Source organism: Dunckerocampus dactyliophorus, chromosome 1 (genome assembly GCF_027744805.1).
Source record: "Dunckerocampus dactyliophorus isolate RoL2022-P2 chromosome 1, RoL_Ddac_1.1, whole genome shotgun sequence".
Lineage (NCBI taxonomy): Eukaryota > Metazoa > Chordata > Actinopteri > Syngnathiformes > Syngnathidae > Dunckerocampus > Dunckerocampus dactyliophorus.
In genome coordinates, this window is record NC_072819.1 from 43,727,358 (window position 1) to 43,751,910 (window position 24,553).

The 24,553-nt window shown below is 41.6% G+C and overlaps 2 protein-coding genes across 8 annotated transcripts; both read left to right on the forward strand.

Moving 5' to 3' along the window:
* Nucleotides 1-1,997: 1,997 nt before the first annotated feature.
* On the forward strand, nt 1,998-6,988 carry si:dkey-205h13.2 (uncharacterized). The gene is made up of 11 exons (XM_054788021.1): nt 1,998-2,012; nt 2,115-2,145; nt 2,221-2,247; nt 2,321-2,492; nt 4,571-4,677; nt 4,746-4,917; nt 4,984-5,087; nt 5,198-5,378; nt 5,464-5,567; nt 5,640-5,811; nt 6,631-6,988. Exons 1-11 carry the CDS (start codon nt 1,998-2,000, stop codon nt 6,740-6,742), a joined length of 1,197 nt encoding a protein of 398 aa, XP_054643996.1. The 3' UTR covers nt 6,743-6,988.
* A 468-nt stretch (nt 6,989-7,456) lies between these two features.
* Nucleotides 7,457-24,156, forward strand: tmem269 (transmembrane protein 269). Of its 7 annotated transcripts, none has more exons than XM_054794811.1 (8): nt 7,520-7,585; nt 10,769-10,815; nt 12,771-12,820; nt 15,129-15,276; nt 16,259-16,356; nt 17,804-17,947; nt 18,037-18,237; nt 23,245-24,156. In XM_054794811.1, the coding sequence occupies exons 4-8, from the start codon at nt 15,236-15,238 to the stop codon at nt 23,352-23,354; spliced, it is 594 nt and encodes a 197-aa protein (XP_054650786.1). In that variant the 5' UTR covers nt 7,520-7,585; nt 10,769-10,815; nt 12,771-12,820; nt 15,129-15,235; the 3' UTR covers nt 23,355-24,156. The 7 variants fall into 7 exon arrangements, with proteins under 7 accessions (XP_054650763.1, XP_054650771.1, XP_054650742.1 ...); XM_054794805.1 differs by having other exon boundaries at nt 7,561-7,763; XM_054794788.1 differs by lacking the exon at nt 12,771-12,820 and having other exon boundaries at nt 7,457-7,600.
* Nucleotides 24,157-24,553: the final 397 nt, after the last annotated feature.

Consider the following 24,553-nt stretch of genomic DNA (forward strand, 5'->3'; position numbering starts at 1 on the left):
TTAACCGACGATGAGCTCACACAAAGAGACACGTCACACAAAAAAGGCAAGGTACCAAAATAACAAATAAGGCTGGGATGTACAGCAAAGGCAAACATAAAACACACCCCAGGAGGTGGAAACAGGAATGCGTACGAAAAGGAGAATAATACCAGGAAACAGAAAAATGTGTGCAATGTATCAAACACGCAGGTAACCATGGTCCAAACAAAAGTAATGAACCAGCCTCATCGGAATTAAACAAAGCCCTGATTTCAAATGAAAGACAGGTGTGCTCCCAGCTCCCTCTAACCAGAGTAAAGGTGATGCATTGAGTGCACTGAACAGGAAATAACAGCAGAAAACTAGATCCAAGTAGACCCAAGCAAAAGTCCAAACTGTCATGTGGGACATGAAGATACAGATAACCATAGTAATCCAGTTGCATTGTCGGGTTAAGATACTGTACAGTATAGTGAACATGAACAGACCTACCACGTGCGCATATGCATATCCTTTAACATGTCGTATTTCACTCTGTAAAGTTGTGGAATTGATGTTTCTGACATGTATTTTCTCACAGGCAATTTGTAGTCAGACGTTTGCAGCATTTCCGGAAATGTTGGCTTTTCAAACGTATTTAAGAGCATTTTGCACTGTTCCATTTGTATTTACCGTGATTTCCGATGAATGAAACACACAAAATTTTGAGAGAAAAACAGATTAGTACATATGTAAGCCGCACCAGACTATAAGCCGCACATGTTCACCTCATAAAATGGCATATTGTGGGCACGCTCGAGCCCAGAGCTTGGAGGGAGGCTGACATCATTGCAGCGCCCTGGCTGGCACCAATGAAACGCTTTGCTTGGACTAAATGCATTATGGAAAAACGTAAAAATATTTTTTTTAATTTTAAACTTGTATCGGTGCTTGGATTGTATATTTCCTAGCTACCTATTCAGTGTTAAGTTGCTGTGTGATGAGTTTAGCGTTCTTTGTAAGATGACACCGCAAGTCAGACTGTTATATTAAGTAATGACCTTCTGCGATTTCCAATGGGTTGACAAGCTCGTGAGTTCACAGATAGCTTGTGATTGGCTCCTGCCAAAGAAAGACCTACAATTTCCTCGCTGACTCGTATTTGACAGTATTTAAACGATTAGTGGTAGTTCTGAAGTAAAGGAGATGTCACGAGATTAGAACTTAGCCATAAATTGTCTGTATAAGGGTACAAAGTTTAAGAAAAAAGTAGCGGTTTATACACCGGAAATGATGGTACTTTGCCAAACAAACGTCTCAGTGAGTGTTGACTGTCAGAACAAAGGCTCTCTTTGTGTAGTTTTTTTTTCACAGATGCGAAAACTGGGTCAGGTGGATATGTTTGAACCAATGCACAGAGTGAATCCTCTTCCTGCATGTTTGGACATGCATGCACATGGCAATATATGGAGGCCGGCAAAATTATTGAGTTCATTTTCATTTATCACGTGATTCATTTGTTTATTTGTTATCGCAAGACAGTTTTTTTCTGAACGAGACATCTTGTCATACTTTAATTTCACTCCGAGTTACTATTTAATCTTATTCTATCCACTGGGCCCAGAATTAATCTTAATTATAATAGTAATAAACTGGTACAGCACAAGTGGTATAATACTTACTAAAGTCAAGTTAACCTCCGATAAGAAAAAATGTAGATCTACAACAAAAAATAAGACATCAATGAATTCCCTGATGTGGGTTGACTCTCCTAAAGTGTCCTAAAGGGATAGTCAACCTTTGTAGGAAGTGCAGAAACACAAAACGCAGCGCACACCCTCCACAGAGTCCCAGAGGAGCGCGTCTATTGGTCAGGTAAGGAATCAAGACGTGGACGTGGTTATCTAGCGTGAATGACCATATTACAACCAGTCTATCCAGGACAGAGTGAGTAAACACCAAAGGGCTCTATTTTATGTTTATTTCGCTTTTAAAATGTGAATGTATGTCATCTTCTCTCCTCAAGATCATCAATCATGATTTCCTTTCAGGTAATTTGATTTACTTTTTTCTCACCCATGTTATGTCCAAGGAAGATTCATTCCTTTTATCCTCTCTGTTCGCTTGTGAATTGATGGAACTTTTTTTTCCAGACCTTTGCAGTTTATTGTTTTATTGTCTCAGGTAATGCAATTACAAATTTGCACATAAACGCAACTGAATGACAGTTTTGAATTCACCACTGTGCTCTTCCTGCAGACTTATTTGGCATTCATGCAAGTGAAAGTATGTATCCAGTAAGGCTTCCATGTTAAATGTCTATGGAATCGATCATCAGTTTTCGGTTTGCGTCCGTCAGCGTGTCAGACCGCCTGGTTTGACGACGGAGATGTTTCAGGAGACGGTGACTCTGAGCTCTTGGCTGACTTGAGAAGGAAGCATGAGGATAGGATCTGCTCCGACCCGGTGGACATGAAGGCCCAGACGGTTGCCGGTATCAAGTCAGAGTACACAAGGAACGTCTTCCACACGTACGACAATTTTTTTTCTAGAGATGCTCGATATTGGCTTTTTACCGATATCTGACAAACCGATAATGTCCAGCACCTAATTACCAATACCAATAACAGCCAAAACCCATATTGACGGCAGATCTTTCCAAAAACTAATGTCAGGTCACATCTTGAGTAGTGAAAGAGCAAATTATGCTTCTTATGCTGGTGATGTCGGTGCATGCATTTAAAAAAAACACTGTTGGTGCAAAGTAAGACAAATAGCGTAATTCCCGGTACTTTTGTTCTTCCACTTTGAACCCTGCGGCTTCTACAGCGGTGCGGCTAATTTCTGCCTATATTCTAACCTCGTGACATCCCCTTGACTTCAGAACTACCACTAATCGTTTAAATACTGTGCCGCTGGCGAGTCAGTGAGGAAACGGTAGGTCTTTCTTTGGCAGGAGTCAATCACGAGCTATCAGTGGACTCACGACGAGCTTGTCAACCGACTGGAAATCGCAGGAGGTCATTACTCAATTTAAGTCTGACTCACGATATCATCTTACAAAGAACGCTAAGCTCACCACACAGCAACTTAACACTCAAAAGGTAGCTAGGAAATATACAATACAAGTACCAATGCAAGTTTAAAATTAAACAATTTTTTAAAAACATTTTCCAATAATGCATTTTTTAAAAAAGCGTGACACTCACTGTGTCATGGTTTTAATTTAATGGTTCATGGTTTTAATTCATCCTGAACATGCGTATGAGTCAAACAGTAGCACATCACATAGTACAATTCACAATTTTGCATGTCCAAAAAGGAGTAGGAAGAAGCAAAGCTTACAAAGAATCTTACAAATCTTACAAAATCTTACAAAGAACGCTAAAATTACACAGCAACTTACCACTCAAAAGTTATACCTTATACATATACAAACATGTACCAATGTGAGTTGAAAAATGGGGGAAACAAACTATTTTCATGTTTTCCCACAATGCATTGCATTCAAGCAAAGCGTAGCGCTGCAATGATGTCAGCCTCCCTCTGGGCTCCGGGCTCCTCTGTCTCTTTCTGGTGGACAGATGCAACATTCCAAATCCAATAAAATGCTTTGCTCAGACAAAATGCATCATGGGAAAATGTCAAAATATATATATTTTTTCATTTTCAACTACTGCTATTGCTACTTGTTTGTATATTTCTTAAGTATACCTTTTGAGTGTTAAGTTGCTGTGTGATGAGCTTAGCCTTCTTTGTAAGATGACACCGTGAGTCAAACTGTTATATTGAGTAATGACCTGCAACTTCCAATGGGTTGACAAGCTTGTTGTGAGTTTTTTCATAGCTCATGATTGGCTCCTGTCAAATAAAGATCTGTCTGGTCCTCATGGACTCATATGTGCCACAATATGCCATTTCATGATGTGGACATGTGTGCTTGTGGACATGTGTGGCTTATATACACTACTGGTCAAAAGTTTTAGAACACTCCAATTTCTCTGGAGAAAAATCTTACAGGGTCTGTCTCTCTTTCATTGCTAATTCCCTTTTTTCTTGCCGTTTTTGTAGCAACAAATTACTTTCTCCACTACAGTGCTGTTCAGCTGATGTTCACGAGGGTATAGAATGTGGACCCGTTTTGTGGTCCCTGAAACAGGTCTTTTTGTATAATTATGTATAAAAAATACACAATATTTTTCACCTTTTTTTTACCGCTCGCACTTCACCACTTACCTTTGTACCATTCCAAGCTATCCACTAGACTTGAACGACTTGAATTTCAATAAATAACTGGAAAAATCGGGGTGTTCTAAAACTTTTGACCGGTAGTGTGTATGTATACAAATCAATTTTTCTCTCTAAATTTAGTGGGTGCGGCTTAAACACCAGTGAGTCTTATACACTGAAAATTTCGGTACTGTAATATGTAATACTAGTTATAGAGAATATTTTTAAAAATCAGCAAAAATTAGCAAGAAGAATAAGAAGCCCAGGCTGGAATTTGCTAAAAAAAAAAAAAAAGTACAGAGATGAGACTCAAAAATTAATCAGTCTATAAAACTTTTGTCTCCAAATTTTTTCGGCACTCGGTTGTGTGTCCTTTCAGCCACAGTGCATCAGAGGGCCTTTCGTGCCTCAACGCAGAGCAAGAGCCAGAGAGGCCATGTGCAGATTATAAGGTCCAGTTCACCTGTGCAGGAGACTTCTGCTCATGTATGTATTGCAACCACAAGAGCGACACGTGATTCTTCAGTTTGAAGGTGTGACTCTGATCCACCCAGCGTGCCGGACGGGCTGGCTTAATCACGACAACCCGGAAGGAAATGGAGATTTTGAGAATCTCCGCGACCTCCTCCAGAAGTACCCCGGACAGATATGCCGTCATCCAATTGCCATCGAAGTTCAGACAGTCTCAGGAGACTCCGCCTTCAGCACATCTGAGACATTTTTGAGGTGAGATAAGTGTAAAAGGAGGAAGGGGGGGTGTGAGCATGGCTTCACTCTGTTCCTCTTCCACAGCCTGGACACCACATATGGGTTTGCTTGTGTGAATGCAGATCAGAAAGATGGGAGCTGTGAAGATTACAAGGTTAGGTTTACATGTCCTGAAGAGTTCTGTCAAGGTGAGTCGTTTGGACCAGTTTGTGAATTTACCAGCAACGAAGCGCAATAGGATTCCTGGCTGTTAATCTTGTTGACTTAAGTAGCCGGCTGTCGTCTGTTCATGGCTCAGTGGCACAGGAGTGTCGCACGCAGTGGTTCAATTCCGATAACCCATCAGAACACGGCGATGTGGAGTCCATACCCCGGCTCCTGAACTCCTACCCCGGGCAGGTCTGCAAAAACCCTACCCGAATCGAGGCCAGGACAACAAGTGGACTGCCTTCCCAGCTCACTGCGGACATCTTCCTTGCGTGAGTCCATGACGGCATTTACTGTCCCATCATATAAGCAAATTGAAGCGTGACAACTCCATTTTTCTGTTATTTTCATTTCCAGCCATGACGTTACTTTTGGCTTGGTATGCATCAACAAACAACAGCAGAGTAAACAATGTGAGGATTATGAAGTCATGCTGACATGTCCAGCAGATTTCTGTCACAGTGAGTTTCACAATGCCAGTGAGTGTTGTCCAAAGATGTTTGTGTCTCCATTCACGAGTACACGTGGGACAGTTTGCAGGACTCGCTGGTTCGACCTCGACGATCCCACCAGGGAGGGTGACTTTGAGACCCTCTTCAGGCTGCAGCGGGTACATACTAAGGAAGTCTGCCCTCAGCCTGTGGCAGTGGAGGCCATGACGGTGTCTGGCATCCCAGCACTCCAGACAGGCGACGTCTTTCAAATGTGAGTCTATCTATCTATCTATCTATCTATCTATCTATCTATCTATCTATCCATCTATCCATCTATCCATCTATCCATCTATCCATCTATCCATCTATCCATCTATCCATCTATCCATCCATCCATCCATCCATCCATCCATCCATCCAGACCCGTCTGTGATAAGTGAATTTCCGTGAAGTCTTATTTAGAAATCAATCATATTTCCATCCTGTTTACAACCTTCTAAATGTGTAACTTTTTATTAAAGTCCTCTAGACATGACGTAACACTCCCATAGTCATCTTTACACTCTTATTCCCTAAAAGAGCAGACATAATAACAGAAAATGAGCCGTTTAAGACATAAATGGGACTTTGTTGCAATAAATGTGTTCCAGACGTGTGGAGAACAGGAAGTGACGTGGGGGGGTTCCTAGCTTGGAGCTTGTGTGCCTCACTGAACAGTCCTGACACCACTGACACCTAGTGACCAGTGTAGAATACTACATAGTCCAACATGTCTTTGAATGTGTCTTCAGAATGCCTTACGTATGTTTGTATTTTAGTCCATTTCCCCATTTTTATGTATCAAAATGAGCGGAACATTGGCCTAAATGTACACATTTTTACCAATAATAGTCCTTATCCAACCACAAAACAACATGATTTATTAATGAATATATTTTGGAAAAAATGCGATAGAGTGAATCCGCAAAATTCGAACCACAATGTGGCGAGGGATGACTGGAGTTGCAGTTGTCAGCTGGACGTGACATCGGCGGTACCGTGTGTGTTTTCGTTGCAATTTACTGTTACTTACACACAATATATTCCACAGGTATGACGCCACAGTGGGTTTTGCGTGTGTGAATCACGGGCAGCCCGGTGGGAGACAATGTCAGGACTACAAGGTCCGATTCACCTGCCCGCCATCCTTCTGCTCTGTGTGAAGCAGTGGTCGTGCATCTTTAATATTACATGTATGAAACATCATTGTGATGCTTACAGATCCTCAGCCGTTTGATTGTAGCAATGTGGGACTTCTCTGAGCTTTAAATGTGTTTTTTTTTTTGCATGGAGTTCTAATGTTTGTGTCTGTGCAGCAGTTTACACACGTGACATGACTTCAACGGCTGTTTGACTTGAAATGCATGATGCATGTAAAACCATGTATTACTCCCCCAATAGCAAGTAGTGCAGCGGTTACAAATAAACGCATTGTATTGTGTTTAACTGCTCAAATAAGTTGTTTTATTTAAAAGTGGAAGCTGGTATTTTTTCAAAATCACTCGATTTGGTGTGATGTGGATTTCTTCAGTTTTTTTCCAACAGTGCCATCAGCCGGGTCCGATGTGGTGCTCCCCTAATTGCGCCTGATGTAAACTCTGCTTGAGGATGGTCATGACGCCCAACAATATGATTTTAAAAATGCCATAGTGGATTTAACAACGCACATAAATATATGACCGTACTGAATATATTTAACATTTATTTTTTGGACTGAAGTGTTACTTAAAATGTCTATATATATATATAACAGATTTGTTGATCAATTTTCATTGATTCATGTTACATTTCTGAACCGTGCTGCGCGCACAAATGTTATGAATGTGTTCCACAGAACGCGTGGTCCACACGCATTCTTGCACGCTTTGTCCGTCAGTGACCACCTGACCGCTTCATGATGGAAACAAGTAGAAGCCAGGGCCGCGTCACTTCCGGTGGAATATTCCAGTGGATTTATCCTTTCTCTTTAAAAGCCCGCGTTGGGGAAGCGACATCGACGTTGACAGGTACACGTGCTGCAGGTGATGATGACAGATTAAAGCGTCACGTAGCAGGGGAAAATATTTATTATTAAACATCAACAGAAAAGTGCGGTTTGGCGCTGGGTTCCCGTTAATTTATATAAAAAAGGCATCTCCATCCTTTGATTTGTGTCTTCCTTGATATCTGTGGAGCTCACTTCAGGTAAGATACGCACTTTTTAGAAGCCAATGTTGCCGGTGTCTTCACGAAACAGGCGCGCTGCTTTTTGTGACGCAGCTGTGCCACTTCAGACTGATCAAACTTTACCACACTTCGTTCAGATCGTCCTCTGATTGTATATATTATATTGTTTTTGCGTGCACCTGCTGGTTTGTGCGCGTCCAAACGTGTGCGCAAGATCACCGGTGCTGAGGATGCGGCGCTGCGCGAACCAGGCAAACATCAAATTGTATCTTTTTTTTTTTGAAAAGACGAATAATGCCATGGGTTAGTTTTACATTTAGCTAGTTACTGTTTATGTTGTCATGCTATGTGACGTCAGAAGGTGCATATTAGAATATCTTTGACAAGTTCATTTATTATTTTAGTAGTTGGAAAAAAAAAACATTCAATATCTCATTAAATTAGAAAATTTGTTTTTAAAAGCGCTGGTTCGCTTTATGAGCAAATGAAATGCAAAAACGTCCTGAGCCTTTAATTGGTCTTTATCTGAATGAAACTGTAATTTATGCGCCATGATCGAATTACCGAGGCGCACGTGCATAATGTATGTACAGTATATAGGGGGCCTGGCTGAAGTCTTTGGACGCTCTTCATAAACGGGGCCTTGATGTCAGGATTCTGCACCAACCGCATTTAATCATTCATTGACGGACTGTACTTTGCTTTGTGTGATGTTACAAACGCTCACATCACAGCCGGAGGTTGCCAGATTCCAATCTCGGCTCTGACCTCTCCGTGTAAAGTTTGCATGATGTGCTTGTGTGGATTTTTTTGTTCAGACCACACTCCATGACCGTGCGTGTTAGGTTAATAAGAGAGGGAAATTGACCGTATAGGATGTGAGCGTAGACACGCGCACGGTCATGCAAAGAGAAAACGGCCTCCGTGATATTCTAATTTACTGAGATGCACGTGTATAATTGTTACCGTCACTTTAGCTGTGGGCCGTTTTAAGGCTTATATAAAGTGGTGAATCAAGCAAACATGACAAAAAAAAGTTAAAAAAGTAATAAAAATCAATTATTTTAATAATAATGATTTTTTTTAATACATTTTTTTCTTATGTTTGCTTCTTGTTATTTTTGCCTGAAACAAAAGTGAAAAAAATTCAGTTTCTTGTTTTTTTTTAAACGGTACATAACATTTTAATTGTATATATTTTTATAAGTACAGGCATCCCTCGCTACATCACTCAATCACCTTTATTCAAAAACTGATGAACTAATTTACTGATTAATTAACTAATTTACTCTCTGCCACATTCAAAGAAGAGAGCTCCATACTGCCAGAGTTTTGGGGCATTTTTGCTGAACTTTCAAGACCCACAGAATATTGTGTTTTAGGACTACAGAATCATTGAAACTGTCTAAAGAAACTTTAGACTCTCTTCTTTCGTCAGACAAAAAAGTTTGTTTCTAGCCTTTTTGGGTCTTTAGATATTGGGGGTAGAACATAGGGTAGTTTCAGCAAAAACACCTGATTTTGACCAAAAAGCTGAGAAAACGAGCTTTTTCTGCAGAGAAGCGAATTCAAGCAGAGTGACGGTGGGGTCTGCTGGATGTGGGGATGAATCCCTGCTGCTGACCCATCCAGACGCCAGCCAGAAGAATCAGGGTCGGGTTCTGAGTCACCCGACTCTGAACTGTTTCCGTTGTCAGGCTCCGGTGTCGTGCCACATGGCTCAGCAACGCTAACCACTAGCTTGTTGCTTCGGCTGCCGTTGTCAACTGCATCTGTGTCTAAGTCAGCTACATCACGCATGTCACCTCTATCTTTCACGATCGCGTCACTACTAACGGCAGATCCACCGCCAGACAAGCTCTGTGACAGCGTTAGCTGCCTGTGTTTTTGGTCTCTGCTCGATTTCTGCATGTGTTTTGCCATTTTCCTCTCTCAACCCACAATCCGTCTTCTTCATAGACAATCTGCCGGTTGTAGGAAAAGAGAACTGTTGCCCCCTACTGGGACATAAATACATTGCCTGCAAGTCAGAAATTCACACACACAAGATGAATAAGACTTTGATAAGACTTTGATCTAAAAGACGTCAACAGACATCTTTGGCAGTCAACGTTACTTTTTGCAAAGACGTCAATGGTAGTGAAAGAGATAAGAAGTGGTTGCTGTTTTGTGCCTGACTATGGACTATTATTAGTCCAAAAATACTGAAAAACAAGTAATATGTAGTATTCTTGTCACAATGCGTCAGTAATGTCACAATGATGACACAAGACGTTCAGTGGCGGAGCTACGGGGTAGCCAGGGGTGGCCAAGGCCACCCTTGGTCACTCCTCGGCCACCCCAGTAGCAATTTTGAATTTCTGCTTGGACGCAATTCACTGCAGCACACAACTTTGTGGTGGAGCTGTCAATAAAACCGCGTCTTGCATGAACTGCAAGCGGTAGGTAAGGTTACCATGATTACTTTGGTCGGTTCCGGTCAAGTTTTCTCACTATTTGCCTCTGACTTAATCGGCATCCACTTCCGTGTTATGCTGTGCACGGGTTTGGGCGCCATGGTGGGGAGCAGAAACCAAAAACGATGCATTGAAAACATGTCCTCGGCACACTGCTCGGCTATTAATTGCTCTATTGGACGGTCCAAAAGCAGTGGCGGAGCTACGGGGTAGCCGTGGCCACCCCTGGTCACTCTCTGGCCACCCCACTGGCCATCTAGACAATTCAGGTATCAACTTATTGCCCCCCTATGTGAGTAATGGTCTCGCCTTGGCCACCCCAATGAAAAATTTCTGGCTCCGCCACTGAAGACGTAATATGTTACCTTCATACTGAATGGAGTCAAGCCATGGTTGAGTGGAAAAAAAAGTTATCCTCCCGTTTCATGTGGAAGTGGTATGTTTATGGCTTCTTACATTGTCCTCCTTCACCGCTCCGTTTGAAACACAGTATCAGTGCCTGTAAAATGTAATTACAATACTAGAATTTTGTTTTTTTTAATCATCCATTGTCACATTGTCTTTCAGCCGTTGTGATCCAGAGACCGCCATGATTTTGTTGACACCTTCCTCCGGTAGGTCCAGTGATTATTATTCTTCTAATGTGGATTACTGTGCACTTGTCTGTTCAGTCTGGGGAACTGTCAAGGTTAGACTGTCTGAATGGAAGGAAGTTCATTAGAAACCAGCAAGTGTTGTATATGAGATGATGCAGCAGGCGTTTTTATGTTTCTGTTGTTTAATTGTAAATGTAATTGTCTCCCCCCTGTTTATTTTTGTTGTTTTTCTCGCTTCTCAATCTGTCTTTTAGTCGTTACCAGGTAACATAGCAGTGTGTTATGTAACAGGGGACTTCCCATCATGCTTTGCACCCATTAGACAGCAATTCACATATATGGACCTGCTTGAAATGGATTATCTGCGTGGTTTTGGAGTTATCCTTTTATTTTTAGTGACTATTGTCTCTATTAAAACATCCCGCAGATATGAGCTGCGCATGGATCTTACTCACGAGTCCATGTGCCTCATCATTCAAAGAACCGTAATTTCCGGTGTATAAGCCGCTACTTTTTTTTTCTCAAACTTTGAACCCTGTGGCTTATACATCGGTGCGGCTAATATGTGGTCATGTTCTAATCGCGTATACCTGTACTTCAAAACTACTACTAATCGGGTAAATATGTATTTGGGAAAACGCTATTACTAGGATAGTCCACCATAACGGCAAAAAAAAGTTGAGGAGAGAACAGCCAAAAACGCAGAGAAGCCTCTCTCGGTGTTTGCTAACCCTGTCGCTCTATTGAGTGGAGCTGCAGTTCACAGTGAGCAACAACAAGCACAATTTATGCTAACATCAAGTGTAAAACATTGTTGGATTTGGATTATTCAACAAACACCATAAATATACCGCCAAGATCGCAAAGCCGCCGCAGGCTCTACGCACTATGATGGCTCCAAAGCGGACCATGGTAAGACTGGTCCCATTGTACCGTGGTTCTCACAAAGTCCAGAGTGGTAACTCCAGCAGAAAGTGTGTAATATCCAGCAATTCCCCAAGTGACCTACGTAAAATGCAATGTACGTAGCGCCACAGGCATGCACGTCATATACACTCACGTATCCTATACCTCAATAAATAGAAATACAGATACAATAAACCGTATAAAACAAAGCATAAAATGTCGTGTTGTTCTCTTATACACGGATTGCCGAAAAATAGGCACCAGGATGGTCGCAACCAACGTTTAGGAGCAACCCAGTAGTCACAATCCTCCATTCTAGAAAACTCGCGAAGAAATGGATATGATGCCGCTTTCACGTTAAAGGCGATGGATTTGGCAGTCAGAGAAGGAACTGCATTGGGACCTTACAGCGTGGAGCAGAAAAAAACGCTATCTTCAACGGGTTTTCGAAAAGCTGGGACTACTGCCAGATGAAACGGAGGACACAGAGCACACACCGAAAGAGAGAGAGAGAGAGACAGATGACGTGTGTGACGAAGGGAATTAAGACACTGTTCAATTCTGACACGGAAGAAGAAGACTTTTGTGGTTTTAGTGACTTAGAGGACAGCAATGAATTACTTTTCTGGTAGGCTGCTGTTATCGATGTTACATGCACTATTCGGCACTGTTTAATTAACCGTGTACTGTTCTGCACTGTTTAAAAAGCCGTGGTGCACCACTGTTTGGCACACACTGCTTGGAAAAAAAGCATTTATTTTATTAAATGTTTAATAAACTTTTACTGTGTAGCGTATTTCTGTGCACTAAATATCCCATTTTATGACGTGGACACCTGCGGCTTATCGTCAGGTGCGGCGTACATACAGGATGTACAAGCCTTTTTTTCTCAACATTTATTGGGTGCGGCTTATACACCAGAATTTAGGGAAATCACGTTCATTCAGACTGCCAAATGTGTGCCCAAAATCGGATAAGGATAAATAACAGTATGCTTTTAAGTTAAAAAAAAAAGTGCAAATTGTTCTTGGCTGTGTGCTCTTGTCTCATCCGCTGTTTTCTTTCAGATGAAGAATCTCTTGAACTGCTCTGGCTTTGGAATCTCAGGAAGTTCAGGGTGAAAAACACTTAAAGGGTTGCTCTACTGCAACATTTAAATCTATTGTAACTTTTTGCAGTTCATCTGAGCACGCTGTCTTGGACGGTACTATGACATGAGAGAAAGCAAGATGAAAAATTTGATGAAAATTACTTCTTTGTTGTGGGCAGAGGGAGTTATTATTTAATTTTATTTATTCGAGATTTTTTGTTTCTGTTGTATCTTGCTGACTAATAGTGTTGTAGATTTCACTGTCATCGGAATTGCAAAAAAAACAACTAAAAATCAAAGCCTAAAGCAGGGGTGTCCAAACCTTTTCCACTTTAATATTTTTGTACACCAACACAGATAGATATGCTAAGAAATGATATATATTTCAAGGAAAAAATTCATCTCAGCTTTGTGATATAGGACATGATGATGTAATGATAATAAGAATGATAAAAAGTGTATCATTAGTATGAACTTTGGTCTTTGCTCTTTTTTCCTCCATTTTTTGTTGTTTTTGTTTTTTCTTGTTACAGTTCTGTTTCTTAAATTTTCCAAATATTCAACTTTCTTTTTAAATAATCTTTGTGAATTTTCTTCTCATAATACAGTGGAATCTGGGTTAGCGTCTGCCCCAGTTAGCATGTTTTTCAGCTAACGTCAAAAATTTACGCCACTATTATGCCTCGGTTTGCTTGCATTCCCCGGTTAGCGTCCAATATGGCGCGCGTCTTGTTGTGTTATTAATACAACGTGAGTACAACTGTGTTCTTAATGTATTTTTTTTTTTTTTAACACACACATCCTATTAGCTAGCTAAACAAAATGGCAACCGGAACCGAAAGTTATGTCGCCTATGATGTCATCAGAGGTTGACTCTCAAGAATGTTAACGTTTTTATAGTTTTACAATTATAGTTTTACATGCATAAAACAATTCTAAATGCACATAAATGACGACTGAAAGGGATAAAGTAACATTTCAGGTTACGTTTATCTTAAAGGAAGACATGACTGTTGCCAAAGACACAATGTGGCAGCAAGATCAACCACTCCCACCTTCATGTTTTCAGTCAAGAATCACGTCTTCATTGAAGGCAAAAGTAACATTAAATGCTCATCTAGCCTTTTCATCATTTGTATGTATTTAGAATTGTTTTATGCATGTAAAACTATAATAAAATAATACGTTTTTATCTTAATATTTTGACTTTATTCTCGTAAATTGAAAGCTGTTTTTTCATTTCTGCTGTTGTTGTTTTTTTAACATTTTCCAAATATTACAACATTCTTGTTCTACATTTTTTTTTCGTGTATTACTTTATTCCGATAATATTTTGACTTTGTTTTTGTAACTTTCTAACTTTTACGAAACGTAATTTTCGAAAAATTACAACTTTGTTGTTTTCTTAGTTTTTCATATTACAACTTTAAATATATTTCAACTTGATGCTACTAAAATGACGTTATTTTTTTATTATATTTATTATTATTTATATATATTTATATATATTTATTATATATGACTTTTTTTGTTTTCTTGTTAAATTATGTTTATAGAATATAATTTTAAAAAACAGCCAAGGGTGGCAAACGGCCCCCGGGCTGCACTTTGGACACTCCTGGCCGAAAGCAACAACTATTTTCATGTAAAGCAGGGACGCTTCATTTACTATAAAGTCCATGCTACAGTGGCATCAATACGATCGGAACTGTTGGCTGCTGCCACGACCTTGTCGTAGGTCACCGCTTTTGATTGGTGCTGGCAGACAAATTGATCTCACGTCTGGTATGTGTCAATGCAGTTGGTGCAGCTCACATTCTTCATATGTGTTAGTCCGCTAAATGTCTGTTGTTTGTCCCCCCCACACCAGCACTGTGTGTGCATGTGTGTTTGTTCGTGTGTTTGACCCCAATGTGATCATGTTTCACAAATACTTTTTGCATGGAACGATAATAATCAATATGACACTTGTTGTAAGCTTAGCTGGGAAGGGGGCACTTTAATAATGCATGCTGTAGGCCGCACATGACACACGAATGAATGAATGCATTCTAGTGATGGATGAATACAAACAGTCTGTGTCTGTCCAGTAAACATACGTCTTGGTAAGTGATGATTCTTCAGTTCCAAGTACTTTCAACTACTTTCTACAGTGTGTATTTTGATACCCTGCAGAATGGCTCGTAATATATTTTTTTTTAGAAAAAGATGTATTCAAGCCAAGACTTGACGGGAATAAAATGATCAAACGGTTCACATGTAGGCAACCGAAGGTCAGCTGGTATGATCACAGTTGACAGAATGGCTACCAATTGCTACTGTTGTCTGGTCTCAGGTCTCTTCCGGTGCACCAACAAGCTCTTTCTCAGTGATCAAACCACAGGACTCCAGATCAAGGAGTTTGCGCGTAGAAATGCTGCAAACGTGCTGTCGGTTGCCAACATGGTCATGGGCATGGCCTCCATCCTGAGCAGCCTAGATGGGTGAGTCAGCACGTCTCTGTTGGATTTAATCTCGCTAGTCACAATGGAAGAATAGCTTTTATAAAATAGATGTAGTAGTCTTGCAAGAACAATGACTCAAAGTCACGTTCCATTTCAGGTGGTCAGTGGGTTTTACAATTATTTAATAGATGATATACAGCAGGTACCACCAAAGTCCATTCTTATGTATGTGAACTTCCAATTTCACAACCTAATTTGGAACTTTCCTTTACTGGTGAAAATCAAATTGTTACAACTCCGATGGAAAAACTTCCATCCCATCCAAACGTTATATGGTGGTTACGGGTACTACTGATCTGAACGCAACTCCTATGGTCACAGGCATAACCCTTCCAGTTTGGCTTGGTAGTCCAACCGGAAAGTTTTTAAAAAATTGCCCCTGAAGCCAGTTTTACCTAGTGACATGACTAGTAACATTTACAGGTATATCATGACAGGATAAAAGAACTCAAGAGCCCATACCCCAAAATGGAGAGGAAGTTAGTCGTATTGCATCGAAGCTGTCATCTGTCTGTGATTTTGCCCATTTTCAATCATGACCGTGCATTAGCAATGGCATGGATGCATTTGCTGGCCTATTCAAATCAGGTTTTAGATGGATGGGTAAAAGGTAGATTGTGGAGTCCTTGAGGTTTTGTCAGTGCGTGTGGACAGGGTGAGTCGGTGAAGGCTGGCCTTCAAATTTGATTTGGTGAGTGAACTACCCAGTCTGGAAACATCTGTTCACAACCATTTCATTAGTGTACATTACTGACAAATGTGGGATTGCTAGAGCCCGTTTATTGATGCCGGCTACTCGAATTTGTTATGTGCCTGCTTTTTCTAATGTTGTTAATCAGGGTCACAGGTCATAAATAAACAACGTCAATAAACTTCAGGATAGACAGAAAGTTATTGAACATTCAAATGTCCTCTTCGCTATGTTTCGCTGCCATCAAATAACTCGACGTGTTTTGTTCAGGCACAATCACGCTGCATGTTGGCTGGTTCTCATTGGCTACCTGCTGGATTTGGCAGATGGAGCCGTTGCCAGGCGACTAGACGCCTGTTCTGCCCTGGGTAAGTGGAGCGTTGGGGTCGATAGCTTGCCAAAGATCAACATGAAATGGGGCATTGGTCGAGCTCTCTGCTCAGTGTTTTGTTGGTATTTCCAATTTGGCCATACACTAAAGCCCCTGCTAAAAGGAGACATGTAGTTTAGTCATGTGGATTGTCTTACAAAATCTTAATAAGAAGCATATCAGATACTACATATCAGATTCATAGAATGCTTTTTCATGTCGAAATGTCTGTACTTATCAAGAGTTTACATTTTTTTTTGAAGCACTTACCAGTTACAAATGTAAAACAATCATCCTTAGACTTTTCAAGCTTCTCTTAAAGGGACTGCTTGCAACCATCATGCGACTGCCGAGACGGCGCTAACTTTCGAATGTGCTTCAAGCATTATATCCTAGCCTTTTCCTGTATGAACGCAACGGCCCACGCAACGCACACGCATGCGCATTAGTCAGCTAATGATAGCAATTTGACAAAGTTTAGCGTAAGCTATCATTGACTGTAAAGTCTATCAAAACAACAATGACTGTAAATTGTCGGTCGCTTTTCTGAGACCGCTTTTGTGTATGTGCACGCGCTACAGACATGTACGTGTTTTCAAGACAGCCGTGAGTGACATCCGGCCCGAATTGAAGTGCTCGACAATATTTATCTACGTAGTTTAATATATAATTTTGAAAAAATTGTGACATTTTTTTGTACAATCTATTCTTTTGAACCACTATTGGAAACATATGTCAGCTAGTGGTGGTGTTGTTATACATTTTGGTTGAAAAACCAGTTGCAAACAATGGGGGCCATGTTGGCATTGTTTTTTTGTTAACGCTTTCATTTTCAACAGATCGCCGTGCTTTATTTTAAATAATTGGCCTCATCTTAAGTTATTTTTTCTAACAGTTTTCGCATTTTCAAAGCTCAGCACTTCACTGAGCTATCGCGAGGCACATATGGCTGTTTTTCTCAAAAGCCCAAAATAGCTCTGAGGTGCATCATCCATTGTTGGCCGCACATGTTAGTGGCCTTTGTGCCGCCCTCGCGTTTTTCTGCATGACTTTGCAGGTGGATGTTGCTGTGCCCCTCACGTATTTTGTCAAATGAACTTTGTGATTAAGCAGACTAATTCCACGGGATCACCTCTCAATTGTCAATGTGATCCCGTTGCTTTGGTCTCTGCATATCTGAAATTGCTAAAATGGTTGACCCTGGGCTTCGGAATGCCACCTCGTTCATTCCAGCTGTGGCCCGACCCACCTCTTCCTCGTGTGCTGAATGCACACTCACTGCTCCTAAGGGATAAAGGGACACAGCAGTGGAAAATGTTGTTTGTTGAATGGCCGCTGACACTGAAATTCCCACTTGTCTCATGTGTGTAATGTTAGGCTTGACCATGCAGAACATTCCATCCAAAGCCACCAGTACATTTTTCCACCTTCTTTTCATTCTCAAGGTGCAAAGCTGGATGACTTTGCAGATTTCACTACCTTTGGGATTGCCACATCTCTGCTCCTGAGGACACCTGACCTGCTGGATAACATCTTGTGCATGTGTTATGTCCTCTCTGTGTTTGTTCGCCTCTGTTTCTTCTCAAGCGGTGAGTCCCTAAAATGTAGAGAAAATAATGTCAGGAATGCAAAGTTTCATCTCAATGTTTCTGGAGATTTCTCTATGTTGGTTCCTCAGGGATTCCGTTCATGTATCGTGGTCTGCCCTGCATCTACTCCTCTGCCATCCTCGCCAGTGCCTCACTGCTGTCAGGCGGAAACACGGCCATGCTGCGAGTCATCGCTGTGGCCATGATCCTCTTTATGATCAGGCAGAATTTCTACCCCCATGACCGAGTGTTGGAGTCCCAGGCCTGGAAGAAAGTTGTCTATGCGGGGGGTAATGCCATTGTCTTCTCATAATTAAAGCCTTTGTGTACAGATCCTTGCAACATGGGGCCATGCATTATCATGCTGCCACAGGAGGTGATGGCCGCGGATAAATGGCACAGCATGGTATCTGTGTGCATTGAAAATGCCATTAATAAATGTACCTATGTTGCGGATCGAGTGGCCCATTGTGGTGCTGGAGTTATGGTATGGCCAGGCATACAGTATGTTATGGAACGAACAGGTTTAATGATGTTTTGATGGGGTGTATGTGACAGCCACACATTGATTGCCTTATTTCATCTTGCTTCTTATTCAAATCTTAAATGTTCTATGTTAGCTGTAGCAGTAAGAGCACAGTTTGTGTTTCCCTTGGTTTTATGTTGTTAATGTTGTTAATGTTAATGGCTCTCGCAGGGGCCGCATAGCACTTTTGAGCATACTAGGGACACCTCTCTTCCTCCTCTCAGTCATTACAGATGTTACTAGAGGAAAGTTTGTGTGTTGCATCTTTACTGAAATATTTCCCTTTTCAGGGTGCTTACACCAGGACTGGCAGATATCAGAGATATTCGAAAACAACCTTGAATTCCATCAGTGTGTCATTTTCTCTGCAGTTCTGGCACACAAGAGCTTAGAAACAGTAACACTTGATGTACCGTTAGAGCAGGGGTGTCCGAAGTGCGGCCCAGTGGTCATTTGCAGCCCACGGCTGTTTATTGGACCACAGCACATTCTAAAAATATAATTTAGAAGCTCCTCCATGAAGCACCACCTTATCATGGTGGAGGGGTTTGAGCGCTCGAGTGATCCTAGGACCTATGTTGTCTGGGGCTATATACCCCTGGTAGGGTCTCCCAAGGCAAACAGGTTCTAGGTGACGGACCAGACCAAGAGTGATTGCAAAAACCCTATGAAGGAATACAAGAGCCACACGGGATCTCCCCCCGTAAACCCACTACCCGCGGGGACAAGGATAAGGGTTCAGTGCAATGTGCTTTGGGAGGCGGTGAAGGGTGGGTGCCTGGGCGTCCTGGTCTTTGGTTGCCAAGTCTGGTTCTTGGGACATGTAATGTCACTTCTCTGGTGGGGAAGGAGCCCAAACTTGTGAGAGAGTTTGAGGCATTTCGACGAGACATAGTCTGACTCACCTTGATTCACAGTTTTGGTTCTGGAGAGGAGCTACACCTTGTTCTACTCTGGAGATGCTGCAGAAGAGAGGCGGCGAGCTGATGTGGCCTTATTGATAGAGCCCCGGCTCGGTGCCTCTGTGTTGGAGTCATCCCCGGTGAACAAGAGGGTCAGATTGGGGAAAGGGTCCTGACTGTCATTTGTGCGTACGCACCAAACAGCAGTTCAGAGCACCCATCCTTCTTGGAGTCCATCAGGGGGGTGCTGGAGAGCACCCCAGCTGGTGTCTCCATAGTTCTACTGGGAGACTTCAACGCCTATGTGGCAATGGCAGTGTGACCTGGAGGGGCGTCCATAACAAACACAATGTTCAAACATAAGGAGGTTCACAAGTGTCTATGATCGACGTTGTTCATAAGGAGGTTCACAAGTGTCTATGATCGACTTTGTAGTCGTATCATCAGACCTGCGTATGCATGTTCTAAACTCGTGGGTGAAGAGAGTGGCTGAGCTGTCAACTGATCACCGCCTGGTGATGAGTTGGATTAGATGGCGTGGGAGGATGCCGGACAGACCTGGGAGACCCAAATGTGTAGTGAGGGTGTATTGGGAACGTCTGGTAGTCTCCCGTTCATTGTTGGAAGTGGTTCTGGCAAACCGTCCGACGCCTCAGAAAGTTGAAGCAGTGCCCAGCCCACACTGTTTAAAGTGGGGACGGAGGCCTACTGACCTCAACTAACGATATAGTCGGACGGTGGAAGGAATACTTTGAGGCCCTTCTCAATCCCACTGACATACCTTCCATAGAGGGAGCAGTTCCATCACCGTGGCTGAGGTATCTGGGGTGGTCAAAATGCTCCCAAGTGGCAAAGCTTTCAAAGTTTCGCCCTGAATTCCTCAAGGCTCTGGATGTTGTGGGTCTGTCTTGGCTGACACGTCTCTTCAACATTGCGTGGAAGTCGGGAATAGTGCCTCTGGATTGGCAGACCGGGGTGGTAGTCCCCCTTTTCAAGAAGGGTGACCGGAGGGCGTGTTCCAACTATAGCGGGATCTCACTCCTCAGCCTTCCCGGGAAACTCTATTCTGGAGTGCTAGAGAGAAGGGTATGACATTTAGTCGAATCTCGGCTACAGGAGGTGCAATGTGGTTTTCGTCCCGGACACGGAACACTGGACCAGCTCTTCACCCTTGCAAGGATACTGGAGGGTACATGGGAGTTTGCCCAACCGGTCTACACGTGCTTTCTGGACTTGGATAAGGCATTTGACCGTGTCCCTCACAGTGTCCTGTGGGGGGTGCTCCAGGAGTACGGGATTGGTGGCTTGCTACTACGTGCCATTCGGTCCCTGTACAACTGGAGCAGGAGCCTGGTTCGCATTGTGATTAGTAAGTCGAGCCTCTCCGCGGTGAACGTTGGCCTCCGCCATGGCTGCTCTTTATCACCGATTCTGTTCATAATAATCATGGGCAGAATTTCGAGGCGCAGCCAAGGGGTCAAGGGAGTCCAGTTTGGCGGCCTTAGAATCCTGTCTCTGCTATTTGCAAACAATGTGGTTCTGATGGCCTCAGCGGGCTGTGACCTTCAGCGTTTACTGGGCGGTTTGCAGCTGAGTGTGAAGCGTCTGGGATGAGACTCAGCACCTCCAAATCCGAAGCCATGGTTCTCAGTCAGAAAAGAGTTGATTGCACTCCCCAGGGTTGGGAATGAGGTCCTGCCCCAGGTGGAGGAGGTCAAGTATCTCAGGGTCTTGTTCACAAATGAGGGAAGGTTGGAGCGTGAGGGCGACAGGCGGATCGGCACAGTGTCTGAAGTAATGCGGTCGCTGTACCGGACCGTCGTGGTGAAGAGAGAGCTGAGCCGGAAGGCAAAGCTCTGAATTTACCGGTCGATCTATGTTCCCACCCTCACCTATGGTCATGAGCTTTGGGTTGTGACCAAAAGAACGACATTGCGAATACAAGCGGCGGAAATGTGTTTCCTCCGTAGGGTAGCTGGACTCAACCTAAGAGATAGGGTGAGGAGCTCGGTCATCCGGGAGGAGCTCAGAGTAGAGCCGCTGCTCCTTCACATCGAGAGGAGCCAGATGAGGTGGCTTGGGTATCTAGTCCAGATGGTGTAACACGCAACGACACGGGGGACCCTGGTGGCTCTAACCTTGCACTTGTTCACTGCTCGCCGAAGCTTCACCTTCTGTAAACGGCTGTTTTGTTTTTGTCTATCCTTCAAGGATGACGATGATTTGTTTCCAGTGCACTCCTCGAGTGTAAGTTGCCCCTTTTTGGCCATTTTCGCGGGGTGTGTGTGTGTGTGTGTGTGTGTATTTATTTTCGGCACTACTTTGTGCTCTTTCGCTGATGTAATGTGAATTCCTCCTGTGTGGGATCAATAAAGTTCTTATCTTTGCCATCTGAAAAGATCAAATACATTGTTTTTGGTCCCTACCTGTTTCCCAAGTATATTAGTGTGTGAATGTATTAACAAGAGGCAATAACTGAAATTTCTTGGTAGAAAGGCGCTTTATGAAAGTAAGTACATTTACTTGTATTTATTTACAGCGCAACCTTGACACATCCACGGCTCAACGCTCGATGTGGCATCTATATGCTTAAGTCCATTTTCTGCACACTACACTCCGATTTCTTCTTCCTGTCATGCGTGTTTCTCCTTTTGATCCCTGCCGAGCTCTTATCAAATGCACTTCTGCCACCTAGTGGCCGCTTTTATGGAATTAGAATTGCTCTCGAGACTAATTCATTGGTGAGGAATTGCACCAGCACCTTCTTTAGCCTCACGTGCAAAAAAACTTATAAATATGTTGTTGGGATCAGGTGTTCAGGTTTATAAAGACACACAACTACATTTTTGATATTGAATGAGTTAAGAGAAAAAAGTTGTAATTTAACGAGAAGTCGCAGTACGAGAATAACTTAATATTGTGAGGAAAAATAATGTCATTTTAGTAGCATAAAGTTGAAATATTAAAGAAAAAAGACTCAAAGTTGTAATATGAGAGACAAAACAAAAAATACAGTTCTAAATTTTGCAAAAATAGGTTGCGGAAAAAGTTACAATGTTACAGGGATGAAGTAAAAATATTATGAGAATGAAGTCAAAATTATGAGAAGAAAATTTACAAGAAAATAGTTGAAATTGCTGGAAAATTAAAAACAACCCAACGGCATCAGAAATGGAAAAAATTGCTGTAATTTATAAGAATAAAGTCGTATTCTAATGAGAAAAAATTACGAGCATAAACTTGTAAAATTATATTATATATTATATATTATATAATTATATTATATATAGTTATTTTAATAGCACAGAGTTGGAATATGAAAGAAAAATGTTTTTTTGTAAATATCGTAATGTTATGAGAAACAAAACAAAATAAAAGTTGTAATTTTTGGAAAATTAGGTTCCGTTTAGGAGTTGGTTGAAAACACAACCGAATGATATTTTGGGGGTCACAACTCAAAAAGGTTGTGAACCACTGCACTAGGCTAACGGAGAACCACCATGAACAGGAAGAAGGAAACAAGAATTATAACGTTTTTTTTTTTGCCATTGATACACTGTTCTGTATAATAAATGCCATTGAAAGAAGAAAACACCATTTGCTGGATCTGGTATGGCACTGCCCCCTGCTGCTAATGTAGAGTCACAACTGAACGTGTGTAACCGTCATACACTGCAGTAGTAACACCAGGGTTATCCAATGCAAACTAACCTGAACTATACTGTACACTGAAATTACAGGACTACATTTCACCTCGGTTATCAACAAGAACAGCTCGTGTCAGGCATTGTTCAAAATAACAGTTTGTTTTAACAATCACTTTACGCAAGACAGATTTTCTTTCTCACGCTTTCAACGTTTCTTTTCAGGAGTGCTCATGCTGTTCTGCTCATCCTTCGCCCCTGCTTGTGTGTACTACCTGCTGTGGTCCGTCTCTTACATTTTGTTCCCAACATCTCTTTGGAGCAGTAAAGTGTAAAAGCAGGGCAAAGATGGACTCTTCCAGGCTGCTTCAACCTGCAAGCTCATTCAGCACAAACAGAACACCATGTAACATTTTTTTTTTTTTTTGGAATGGAAGTCTTCTGTCAACTCCATATGAGTTGAACCTTCTGCAAGCCATGGTTCTCTCCAAGTTAGTTTTTCTTTTAAAGATTATTTCATGCACAAAAAGTCCCCCCATGTAGCCCAAGTCAAATACTGACTTAATCACACTGTTTTGTTGACCTTGTTTGTGTTGATTAAACAACATGATAGCAGCAACCTGCTGAATACAGCGACTATGTAGAAAACTATGTAAATGTTTGCATATATTTAGATTTATGTGGGAGTTTGCACTGTAAATTTGTAGTTATTTTAATAGAACTCTTTACTGAAAAACTGAAAAAAAAATACAATACAAATATTTCCTTTTGCTGTGTGTCACTAAATTTTTGAAATAAAAGATAAAATGGAATGTGTGTTCTGTGTCATGATCTTGATACTAAAAGTTTAGATTTTTAAGGTTTAATCTTTAGGAATATCCATCCATCCATTCTCTATACTGCTTGTTCTATCTTTAGGAATATACATTGTAGATTTAAGATTAACTGCAATACTACACACTAAAGCATGTTGCAAATCTTCATTATTCAAAGATTCTTGTCCTCAGTGATTTTGTCTTTCCCCCCTGGGGCCGACAGGACCATTTTCCCCCTGCTTTTGAAATACTATTGAGAACCTGATAATTTGTATTTGTTTGTACAAACCATTGTATGAGTTGCTGGCACCAGTTCAAGCATGAATAAATACAGACCTGCCAACCTTGAAGAAATGTTATGAGTAGTCCTCGCGCCTCTCATGGCACCCCAGCACCTCACTGTGACCCACCCCACTATTTGAGAAGCACTGGTCATGTATCATATTTTAACACAGCAACAAAAGTGACTGAGAATGAAAAAAAATATATAAATTAAAAAAGAAATATTTACAAATTTTATGCTTTATTATTTTGATAAATCCCCTTATTTTTTCTCTTTAGGTAATGAGTGGTTTACATAAGAAAGATTAAGATTTATAATGCTGTGTCTATAGTGCCACCCCATGGACTTAGGCAATATACTTAAATTTTCCTTTTATCAAATAGATAAACGATAAAATGAGTAAACACAGTCAAATAAAGCTGTATATTAGAGATCT